Raw genomic sequence first — 12,555 nt, 5'->3', positions numbered from 1 at the left:
GTGTATCAATTAATTAGTGCTCTGATCATTTTGATAAAACAGTTACATTTTAATGCCAAAAGATTTCTTATGTCATTGAGTTCAGTTTTATTAGCATTCATTGGTAAGTATTTCTTGTGATTTGTCTAGTTTTTATTTAAGATGCTTTGATTTTTACAAACTCTTTTCATTTTTTCTTTTATCTTGGCCCTTTTTCTCTTAAATTTGTCCCTACTCTTGTTCTTGTGGTGTTATCTATGGGATTTTAAATTACTGACCTTAGGCCTGCCCTTCAAGTGTATTAGATGAGACAGTAACCAATTCATTACTGATTCAATTTCCCATTACCATTTATAAAAATCAACTTTTCCCTGTTTTCTAGCTCAACCTTTAGAACTCAGTCAAGATATTTATATACTGTGGTTAATGTCATTTGACCTTTTTGAATGTTAAATACTTTGTTCTTTAGCATATTTGCCTAAAATTCTTCAGTGGCTTCTCTGCTTATAGGACAAACCCAAACTCCTTGGTATGGTGTATAGTAAAGCTCACAATTCCAGCTGTATCATTTCCAGCTAGATTTGGTTACACAGAGCAGCAAACCCCCAAATAGCAAGTGTTTTAATGACAGAAGTTTCTTTCCTTCTCTTGTAAAATATCCCTTGAGTTGGTAGTAGCCCAGGGGTTGGAGGGTGGCTCCTCAACATCATTAGGCAACCAAGCTCCAGTCTTTCCACCCTGCTTCTTAGAATTTTCCTCTAGCCGCATTAAAAAGAGTTAAGGTAATATAATTAATTTTAGTAATATATTTTACTTAACTCAGTATATCAAAAATACTATCATTTGAACATAAATATCAATATTAAAATTACTGAATTATTTTACTTTTTTTTTTCATGTTAAATCTTTGAACCTGTTATGAATTTTACACTTATAGCACATGTTAATTCAGACTAGTGATATGTTGTACAGATGGCTTGTGGCTACCCTTTGGACCATGCAGGTCTAGAAGACGTGGTTTATATACCTAAGAACACTTAAATGTGTGACTGCTAAGGTTACTTCATTGTTTCATTGCTCAGCTCCTTTCTTCAGCTTTATGTCTGTGGAATTTCTAATGTCTTTTATAAAGAGGAAATATATATATGTATCAATTTGATTGTATTAAAGTATCATTTTACTTTAGATGGCATATTTAATGTAAATAATATACAGTTGACCTTTAAACAACAGGGGGTATAGGGGCACCGACCCTCCATGTAGTTGAAAATCCAGGTATAACTTATGGTCAGAGTCTCTGTACCTGTGGTTCTGCATCCAGAGTCAACCAACCACAGATCGTGTATACTGTACACTGCAGTAGTTACTATTAGAACATTCCGAATAAAAGGGGACCTGCATGGTTCAAACTCCTGTTGTTCAAGGTTCAATTATATTCTTATGTCTTCTTTGTTTGTGATAATTCATCATAGGGTGAGCATGTTAGCATCTCTTTATTTGTGATGTAATTTAGCTTATTTCTGCCAGTTTCTCATTACTGTTTGTGTTTCTGAAGGCTTTTCAATTTTTTGTCAGCTCCTAGATTGACCGTTTCAGAATATAATCAGATGATGTTATTGTCCCACTTAAAATCCTTCAGTGACTTCCTAGTGCAAATCCAAACTCTTCACCATCTCCTTCAAGACCTTACATGATGTCATCCTAGCCATACATCTCCCTTCTCTTCTGATGCTACTCTTCCTTTTGTCCACCAGTATCTTGCTACTCTGGCTTTCTTGTTTCTCTAAAAGAAATCATTCCTTACACAGCCATTTCCTCCATCTGGAATTCTTTTTCTTCAGGATTTTACTTACGAGGGCATTCTTTTTGGTTTGTGTCTTTATCTAAATCATCCTGGAAAGTCTTCCTAGGTCACCCAAGTACTTTCCCATCACTATCTTGTCACCTTGTTTTATTCTCTACAAAACATTTATGGCTGTTTGAAAAAAAATTTTTAAATTTGCTTGTTCATCTGTTTTCCCCACTAGAATGTATGGTACATTATTTTTTTTAAATGAAACGTAAAGGTAACAGTTATTATTTATCATCTAGATTTGGATCATGCATTGAAATGCCTTCAGCGTGAAGATCCCAGTTTGAAAGTGAAGCTAGATCCTGACTCTGGACAAGTACGCATATTATTACTTAATCCCAGAAATCTTTCAGTAACTTATAGAAGCAGCTTATTAAAGGGAGGATGCAAAGGCACTTTTAAAGATGATAACACACATAAAATGGATGAGAAGTGATTACAGCCTAACAATGTGGGAGGAAATAGAGTCTCAAAGGAGATAGAGAACTGTGCTGTGTATTATAGCACAGTAGAACAACACATGTTCATTCTGCATTTTCTCTTCAGGAAGCCAGGGGAGAGTTTATACAAGATTCTAGAAAAAGTTCCTTAAAGAGATTATAAATTTGTCTTTAAAAAGGATAAACTGATTTCCTTTGAAATCAAAGGAATCTGAGGAATATGGAGTACTTTATTTTCCCAAATACCAGCCAAATCAAGTAGCAGTTTAGTTTAATTGATCCTGAAGGTGCAACAACAGAAACTTTTTATTAAAAAAAAACCTTTGATTTAAAAAATGTCAATATATATATTTTTTAAATAGAAATAGCATGCAAGTGTACGAAGTAAAGAGTTAAAGTCTCCCTTTCTGTTTCTCTATCCCATTCTATACATGTAATCGCTGAAATCTTGGTGAATTGCCTTTTATTCTTTTCCAAACATCAGTTTTTCGGCTGTGCTGTGTTATAAAGCAGAGCATATACTTCTTCAAATATGTACAGACGTATATTATAACAAGTCATTCTATTGTATTATTCTACAACTTGCTTTTTTCCAAAATAATTCTCTTCTTTAACTTCAAATTATAGCCGTCATATACCAAGTAGTTTTTTGTTATTCCTTACAATTAGAGTTTTATTTCAGTGAAAGGATACAAATTAGAACCACCGAAAGGAAGAGACACATAGGGCAGAATTTGGGAGAGTTCCAAATGCAAAGCTTTCTTCATCCTCAGGGACTTGTTACCCCCCTGGCAAAGCCAACCAGGGAAGCTCATCTAAGCCTTTGGTGTCCAGAGTTTTTAATTGGGGCATGATCACATACTGCCTGTGTGGTTGACCTTTAATCTTTAGTGCCTCTGTGGCCTTTGGCCACTGTCTTTATTCTTGAGGTTGTAAATGGATATGGCTATTCCAAAGCCTGCATCGTCAATCAGTTGTTAGACTTTCTGGTGGACAAAGGCCCTAGACAAGCAATGACTGTTCTATCAGGCAGCACCTTGGCCTAGATATAACTTCCCAGTAGCTGAAGGCAAGGGCCATATCTCTCTTTGGGGTAAAGTTAATTCTTCACTACACAGATGGTATATGAATAAGATGGGGGCAAGTGTTGATTCCTTGCTCTGTACTCTCTCATACACAGAGACCTTCAGGAATAACCATTGTTGCTTTAAAAGAAAAAAAAAAGCATGGTTTAATTGGTTTTGATGCAAATTTGGCTTTTCTAACAAGGACCCAAAATAACATTGGTTCAAAGAAGATAAAGGTCAACTTCTCTGCCAAATAAAGATCTAGCTAGTCTGGAAGTTTTGACTGCCCACAATACTGTCAGGTGCCCGGGATGGCTGAGAAACAGCCATGTGGTTGGGAGTGCTTGGGGGAGGGTTATTCTCGCCATTCACAGAATGTTGCCCTCGTTCACATTTCAAGACAGTTGCCTACATCTTCATTAAGAAGGTGGCTTTATTTAACGCCCTTTCCTTAAAGACATTACCCAGAAGTTGCCACCTTCACCTATACGTTATGTTCCATTGGCCAGAACTCAGCTGTGTGGTTGGGAAGTGTAGCCCTAGTTAGGTGCCACTTGCCCAGCTATAATTCAGCTATCAAGGAATGAAAGAATGACATTGTAATTCACTTTTAATTGATTTATTATTCTAGTCAGAAAAGCTAAAAACAGTATTTTGATGTAAGAGCCAAAAAGAATTACAGAAAAAACTGTAAGTAATGAAAAATAAAATGTATTGATATAATACCTTTATTAGTATTTTGTGATAAGCATAACTTTTTCCTTGATTTTTGTTTTGTTTTCTTCTTCTTTTAACCAGACTGTCCTTTGTGGTATGGGGGAGTTACATATTGAGATTATTCATGACCGAATCAAGAGGGAATATGGACTGGAAACCTACCTAGGGCCTCTCCAGGTGGCATACCGAGAGACCATCCTAAATTCAGTTCGTGCCACAGGTAAAAAAACAAAAAACACTTAGAATTTGCTGGTTTTGTTTCTCTCTAGGATCTGCTTTCTGATTTTCTGAATCTCTTAGTTTAGCTGCGTAAAGCAGAGTTCATAGTCTCTAGTGTCTTCCATCAATGAGGACACGTTTTATGTCTGCGTTTTCTTGTTTTTTAGGATGTGTTTTGTTTTAAACGCAGCCTCATTTCATTACTGTTCATTACATCTATTGGCTGAGCCACTCATCAGGCCAGTTTGCAGCAGGATGAGCCCTTGAAGTAGATGGCTCATCCCAGTCCTCACTACCGGGAAAGTATAAGAATTTGAAGTTGGTGTGTTATTTTTATTCTATAAAGTGATTGGAAAATGGGAGGTGGCGGGGGTGGGTGGTGAAGGCAGTCAAAAAGCACAGACTTCCAGACAGGTAAATAAGCACTAGGGATGAAACATAAAACATGATAAAGATAATACAGCGATATGTTATAAATGAAACTTAACAGAGTAAATCTTAAGAGCTCTCATCACAAGGGAAACAAGCTTTTTTTCTATTTCTTTAATGTTGTATATGTATGAGATGACAGATGTTCACTAAACCTGTTGTGGTAATCATTTCATTGTCTATGTAAGTTAAATCATTATGTTGTTCACTTTAAACTTACACAGTGCTATGTCACATATCTCAAAATTAGAGATGTAATTTTTAAAGTTTAAAAAGAAAAAACAGTGAGTGGAAAATAATTTCCACTATTTAATAAATATGGTAATCCTATGCTGATGACATTTTTGAGAAAGTGTAGTTTTTATATTTTCTGTCCCAAAATGTAAGAATTCGTGATTTTTCAAAATATGATAATTTGAATTTGGTTCCCTTAAGCCAAAGAACATGACAGTTAATGCTGTCCTCCCCAAGGAGAAAACATGGACAAGTTTATGAAGAAATACAGAAAAAAGGTGTTTCAGACAACTAGGCGCTTTTAAGCAACTCAGTGATTTGTAGAAAGGCCAGGTGGTTACTTTTCACTGAACTTTGAAAAATTAAACAAGCAGAATATAGGAACAAATAACATGATGATTTTTCTTTCTGGACTCTACATCTGGAAAAACTGAAAATGCTGGGAAAATATAAATAATGTCTTTTAAATTAGTAGCTGAGCTGGTTAGGATGTGATGGAAATTTCGAGAGGTCAAAAGGAAGCTGGAGCAGGAATCTTGGAGAATAAGTCAGCACCAAAGCCTAGAGGAATTCGCAGTCATCTCTGCTGTTTCCATGGAGACTTGGCTGAGGGCAAGGGGCAGAATTGCTGAGAATTTGTAACCATCAGCTTCTGATAACATTTTTGGCCTAAATTCATAGAAGCAATATGACCTGAAAAACTCTTAAGAATTTAGTATAAAGTGCTGATGGATTGGTAATATACCAAGGTATTTGGAGAGAACAATATAGGGCCTCCTTAGATAACTGTATCTTCAGCCTAGGCCTCAAAGAAAATCCCACAGATAAAAGAATATGAAGTCCTCATAATTAAAAAAAAAGGGTTTAAAATCATAAAACCTTGAGAAAAGGCACAACGAGCAAGAAAAGCAGTATACACTATAAATATCACAGTCAGACCAGCAGAGACCTCTGATACTGGAATTATATGCATAACATGAAATAAGAATTGAAGGAACAAGAAAGGGGATAGAAAGTATTAGTAAGAAATAGGAGACTATCAAAAATAAGCAGGCAATGGAACATCGTGTTGTCTGAGAAGGAAAGGAAATGCTCAAAAAAATAATGGGGGCATGCCATAAGGGCACAAGAACCAGCTTGAAGAGGCTCCCCTGGCTGAATCTGGATTAATTTGAACTCCAGAATAATTACAAACAATAATTACAGACCATTGAGAAAAAGTTGGAACTCACGAGTCCTTACTGATAATAGAACAACAAGGAGAAGAGAGTGTTCTTCCTTACACTGGAATGCGGAGTGCTGAGTGTTAGGTGATGAAGAGGAGGACTGGAGTGGGAAATCGTCATTTTGCAGCTATGGTGAATGCTTAATGTTGGGAACTAGACGTTAAAGAAGACCAATGTTAAATGGAAAACTGTACTATTTATGGCTAAGAGTATCATGAAGATACCAATTCTACCCAAAAAAGTGTTTTAGACATTAATACTTATAAAACCACAGTCATTATGATACTAATCAAGCTAGGAACAGACAAGTATACCAGTGGAATAAACCAGAAAGCCTAGGAACAGACTCATGTATGTGGAAATGTGGTTACTAGTAACCTATAATGAAAAAGAAAATGAAAACGAATATATATGTATGACTGAAACATTATGCTGTATACTAGAAATTGACAAACAACATTGTAAACTGACTATACTTCAATTTAAAAAAATGTGATTACTGTCAGAGTGATATTGCAGTAGGAAAGGGTGGACTGATGTTCAATAAATGGGCCTGGGATAATTATCCATATGGAAAAAGACATAGATTCCTACCTCATGCCATATAGAAAAGTCAATTCCAGGTGAATTTAAAACCTAACTGTGAAAGGAGTTTCCCTTGGAGCACAAAAGGACAAAGAGGATAAACGCTAATATATGCAAGATAGAGGAAGAAGAAGAGAGGAAGGTTGGAAACACTAAAACTTTGAATTTGTTAGAATACACTAAAGAAAGCAAAAAGGCATACCAAAAACTGAGAGAAGATAACTTGCAATATTTAAAAGCTGACAGATCAGTATCCAGAATATATAGAGCACTTCAAAAATTCAGTAAAAACATGACAACAAACCAAGCAGAAAAGTGAGCAAAGATTGAACAGATACTTCACAAAAGATGATACCCAGAGGCCCAGGAACATATTAAAAGATTCTCAATCTCAGTAATGATTAGGATTGTGCAAGTCAAAAGGACAAGATAATCATTTTACACTAACAAAACCGTCATGAATTAAAATCTGACAATGCCAAGTGTTGGTGAGATGTTGAGCAATGGAAACAAAAAACTTCTGGTGGGTGTGTAAATTATATAACCACTATGAAAACAATTTGGCAACTTTCTGATGAAGTTGACCATGTATAGAACTTACTACTTAGCAATTCCCCTTGTAGGTATATGCCCTAGAGAAACTCTTATATGTGTGCGTTCAGAGATACAAGAACCTTCATTAATAGTATTGTAATAAAACTTTACGTAGAGAGAGCACCCCAGATACTTGTGGGCAGAAGAATGGATAAATAAATTGTACTTTTGCTCATGCAGAAGAGTGAACTACATCACCACGTATCAGCCCAGATGACCCAAAAATGTGAAGCAAAAAAACCAAATTGCCAAATAATTGCAGTATAACATATTCAAAATGAAGCAGAAGTAAACTTTGTTGTTAAGGATACATGCATCTGTGGTACAGCTCTAAAGGAAATCATGAATGATTAAATACAGCATCATGATAGTAATTGCTTCAGAAGGCTTCTAGGTTACTAGTAACATTCTGTTTCTTTAGTAATAGTAGGTTTCATGGATGTTTTTTGTTTTCAGCTTATGCATATATCTTTAAGTATGAAGTATGTCATAAAATTTAGCTTTAAAAGGAATTATGAAGAGAAATTGGGCTATAATTCTTAGTTTTGAATTTGGGCTAGTAGTCACTGCATTACATGGTCACTCACATAAATACAGCATAGTTTTGTTCTAGTAAAATATTGGAAATTGGTGACAGCTATTGGTTGTTAGCAAATGAGAGATCCTATTTTCAGTCAGAAAAAGATCACTAGTGTTTTGGGAAAAAAATCACAAACATGAAATGCATAAAATATTGCTGGAGAAATACATGAAATTTAAGTTTGTGGGTTGGCAGGGTTAAAAGCCTTTTAATTTTCATTAGATAACTTTTGTACTCTGTTTTAAATAAAAATTTTGTAATTGAAAGACTTTCAGTCATATAAGATGTTTAAAAGTATAATCTGAATACCAAAATTTGTGTGATCATCTGCCTGAACACATTCTAAACACTGAAGCAATCTTAATAGGGGATTCAGAGCAGGTTTTTAACAGTAAACACAGAAGCAGATGCTTTTCTTTTTCTAAACAACTTTATTGTGGTATAATTTCTGTACAGTAAACTACAAATATTTCAGGTGTACAGTTCGATGAATTTTGAGAAACTAGTGAAACCACTGCCACAATCAAGATAGCTAACATTTCAGAGACTCACAGACATAGAAAACAAACTTCTGGTTACCAGGGGGAAGGGGGTGAGAAGGGATAAATTAGGAGTTCAAGATTTGCAGATACTGACTGGTATATATAAAATAGATAAACAAGTTTATACTGTATAGCACAGGGAACTATATTTGATATCTTGTAGTAGCTTATGGGAAAAAGAATGAAAATGAATATATGTATATTCATGTATAAATGAAGCAATGTGCTGTACACCAGAAACTGACACAACACTGTAAACTGACTATACTTCAATTTAAAAACAACAACAGATAGCTAACATTTCCATCGCTCCCCAAGAGGTACAAAATATCAAACTCCCAGTTTATCCCTTCCCTCCCCCTTTACCCCCTGGTAGCCATAAGTCTGTTCTCTGTCTGTGAGTCTGTTTCTGTTTTGTAAGTTCATTTGTGTCTTTTTTTTAGATTCTACATATAAGTGATATAATAGAGTTTTTTTCTTTCTCTTTCTGTCTTACTTCACTTAGAATAACGATCTGCAGGTTTGTTCATGTTGCTGCAAAAGGCATTATTTTAACTTTTTTATGGCTGAGTAGTATTCCATTGTGTGTGTGTGTGTGTGTGTGTGTATGTGTATACATATACACATACACACACACACATATACATGCATATACATATACACACCACATCTTCTTTATCCAGTCATCTGTTGATGGACATTTAGGTTGTTTCCAGTTCTTGGCTATTTTAAATAGTGCTGCTGTAAACATAGGGGTGTATGTGTCTCTTCAAATTATATTCTTCTCTGGACATATGCCCAGGCGTGGGATTGCTGGATCATATGGTAAGTTTTAGTTTTTTAATGAACCTCCATACTGTCCTCCATAGTGATTGTACCAGTTTACATTCCCACTAACAGTGTAGGAGGGTTCCTTTTTCTTCACTCCCTCTCCAGCATTAATGGTTTGTGACGTGAGGTAACAACCTCACTGTAGTTTTGATTTGCATTTTTCTAACAATTAGTGATATTGAACATCTTTTCATGTGCTTGTTGGCCATCTGGATGTCTTCTTTGGAGAGATGTCTGTTTAGGTTTCTGCCCATTTTTTGATTGGGTTGCTTGTGTTTTTGATAAGTAAGCGGTATGAGCTGTTTGTATATTTTGGAAATTAGTTCCATGTCGGTTGCATTATTTGCAAATATTTTCTCCCATTCTGTAGGTTGTCTTTTTTTGTTGATGGTATCCTTAGCTGTGCAAAAGCTCTTAAGTTTAATTAGGTCTCATTTGTTTATTTTTGCTTTTATTTCCATTGCTCCAGGAGGTTTGAAAATAAATACTGCTTTGATTTATGTCAAAGAGTGTTCTGCCTGTGTTTTCCTCTAAGAGTTTTATAGTATCTGGCCTTACATTTATTCTTTAATCCATTTATTTTTGTATATGGTGTTAGAGGATGTTTTAATTTCAGTCTTTTACAGGTAGTTGTCCAGTTTTCCTGGCACCCTTATTGAAGAGACTGTCTTTTTTCCATTGTATATTCTCACCTCCTTTGTCATAGATTGACCATAAGTGCATGGGTTTATTTCTGGACTTTCTTGACACTTTTCCAGAACAAATCTCTGAGGTACTATATTCAATTTGTTTACAGATACCTTAGATAGAACTTTAGGAGACAGACGGCATCTTGTGACTGTAGACCTGGAAGCAAAGCCAGCCGAGACTTCATCTCTTCTGCCAGTTATCGAGTTTGCAGAAAGTGTTGGTGAAGACCTTTCACAGGCCTCACGAGAGGCTGTTGAAAATGGAATTCACAGTGCATGCGTCCAAGGTAAAGTACTCAGATAACAGCAAGCATCAGCATCACACTTGGTGATTTAATCACTTCTAATACTACAAATTGTTTCATTCTTCTTTTCTAACTTTGATGGTGTTTTCTCCCTATCTCTTTGCATCATGCATATGTCACACCTCTATAGTTGTCCCACAGACCTTGGGTATTCTGTTCTGTTTTTTTCAGGTTTTTGTTTACTTTACTTTTCAGTTTTGAAAGTTTCTGCTGATACATCCTCTGACTCAGAGACTTTACTCAGACACGTCCAGTCTACTTAGAAGCCCATTGTCAATGGCATTCTTCATTCCTGTTGACAGTGGTTTTGATCTGAAGCATTTCTTCTTGGTTCTTGGTTAGGATCTCTCTCTTTGCCGTCATTGCCCGTCTGTTCCTGCATGTCTGCTTTATCTGTCAGAGCCCTCAGCCTATATTAATCATAGTCATTTTATATTCCCAGTCTGATCATTCAACATCCCTGCCATGTCTGGTCTGGTGCTTGCTCTGTGTATTCAAAGTGTGCTTTTTGCCATTTAATATGCCTTAAAATTTTTTTTGATAGCCAGATATGATGGATGGGTAAAAGGAACTGCTATAAACAGGCCTCTGTTACTGGTGGTGAGGTGTCGGGGAGCACTCTGTAGTCCTAGGATTAGATCTCAGTCTTTTAGTGAGACCGTGCCTTTGGACTCTGAACTACGCAACTGTTTCTCAGTTTTTTTCACACCCCCCCCCACCCCCCATAAGTGGGACAGAATGGCTAGAGTAGGCTGGAATTGGGTACTTCCCTCAAGTCAGTCAGGCTCCGTTTCCCCTGTGGGCAGGCCTCGTTAACAACAGAGTGCCTTGGAGTATTTCTGAATGGAGTTCCCCCTCCCTTGAGTTTCTGCTATTTACGGTGAAAACCTGCTTGAACTCTTAGAGGTAAACTTCACAAAATTGTGCCCCTCCCATCCCCAAGACTGGGTCTCCCTGGAAATTTTAACTCTTACTTGTCCACACTGGGCCTCCAATAATTCTTCAGTTACAGTCCAGGTGTGACTCCGCACTCACCTGTCTGTTTCTCTTGTCTTGGGGGCAGTGGTTTGCTCTTTGTCCTCTCCTGTCTTATGGATCCAGTAAGATTTGTTTCAGTCTGTTCTGCTTTTTACTTATCGTTAGGACAGAATGATGACATCTAAGCTACTTACATGCAGAACTGGAAACTGGAAGTTCTTTATCTCTTTACACTTCCCAGTTACTCCTTACTATATATTGAGTCCTGACACTGTACAACTTTTTCTCCTTGCCTAGGACCATTGCTTGGATCCCCAGTTCAAGACGTGGCAATTACTTTACATTCACTGGTAATTCATCCCGGTACCTCTACAGCTATGATTTCTGCCTGTGTCTCCAGATGCATACAGAAGGTACAGAATTGTCCTAATCTTTGTTGCTTAAGGGTGACAGTATTGTCTGATCCTGATCCACTGATCCACCGACAGCTGTGCTCTCGCAGTGCCTGACCTTGTGTCTTTGAATCTGAGCCTTATAGTCAATGAGAGTTTTTACGGTAGAGAATCTTTGATTTCTTAATCACTAAGGTTTTATTCAAAAGAGGATCTAAGAAATTACTATTTAACACAGCTAGCTATTAAATATCCTCTGATTCTGGCAAAGAGGCAAGTTTTCTTAAGTGGCAACTCTGCTTTCCCCATCCCAGATACACAGCCATTAGAGGCAAGCTTGGTCGGTTTGAGTAAAAGACATTTCTGGCATCAGTTTGGCCCCAAATGTACTATAACCTAGGCCCCAAATGTACTATAACCTAAAGGACATTGAAGATCTAATATTGGTTACAGTGTTGGAGTTCATGTTTATTCAAAGATTACTTTAATCAAGGATCATTGAAATCAGAGAAGTCCTGCTGAGTAACAGATCAGATAAGCATCTTCCCTTCTCAAAGCCTCAAGCAATCTGGTCTTCTTGGTGTGATTATTTGGGGGGTGTGTCCTTGAGTGTGTTGCCCTAGTCATCTACCAGAGCTGGATTAACCCCCAGGACCTTAGTGTGCTGAACGCTGATTCCATGCATTCTCCTCAGTGTGGGAATACTCTAGTTTTGTGGGTGACTGATTTTGCACTAAAATACTCGGTTTTATAACCATTTTCTAGTATTTCTGAACCATGTTTGAGACTTGATTTTCTGTAGTCTTATTTGAATCCGTAATTATAAAGTAATTATAAAGTTGATTTAAATACCCTCAGTCCCTAATTTAATGTCTCTTTCATCTGAGTTCAAATTC

At 36.6% G+C, this 12,555-nt stretch overlaps 1 protein-coding gene across 5 annotated transcripts in view; it reads left to right on the top strand.

Annotated features, from left to right (window-relative positions):
- The window catches only part of GFM2 (GTP dependent ribosome recycling factor mitochondrial 2), a 49,909-nt gene that overhangs the window by 26,976 nt on the left and 10,378 nt on the right, over positions 1-12,555 (top strand). For all 5 annotated transcript variants that reach the window (XR_006722657.2, XR_006722656.2, XM_045512363.2 and 2 more), the window contains exons 16-19: positions 2,071-2,147; positions 4,137-4,275; positions 10,092-10,271; positions 11,565-11,680. Coding sequence is in view for 3 of the 5 variants with exons in the window: in XM_045512363.2 (XP_045368319.1) it covers positions 2,071-2,147; positions 4,137-4,275; positions 10,092-10,271; positions 11,565-11,680 (512 nt within the window). In the remaining 2 variants the exon portion in view is untranslated. The remainder of the gene's footprint in view (positions 1-2,070; positions 2,148-4,136; positions 4,276-10,091; positions 10,272-11,564; positions 11,681-12,555) is intronic.

Source organism: Camelus bactrianus, chromosome 3 (genome assembly GCF_048773025.1).
Source record: "Camelus bactrianus isolate YW-2024 breed Bactrian camel chromosome 3, ASM4877302v1, whole genome shotgun sequence".
In the NCBI taxonomy this organism is placed as follows: Eukaryota; Metazoa; Chordata; class Mammalia; order Artiodactyla; family Camelidae; genus Camelus; species Camelus bactrianus.
Note: the sequence above shows the minus strand (reverse complement) of the source record. Positions and strands in the feature narration are given on the sequence as shown.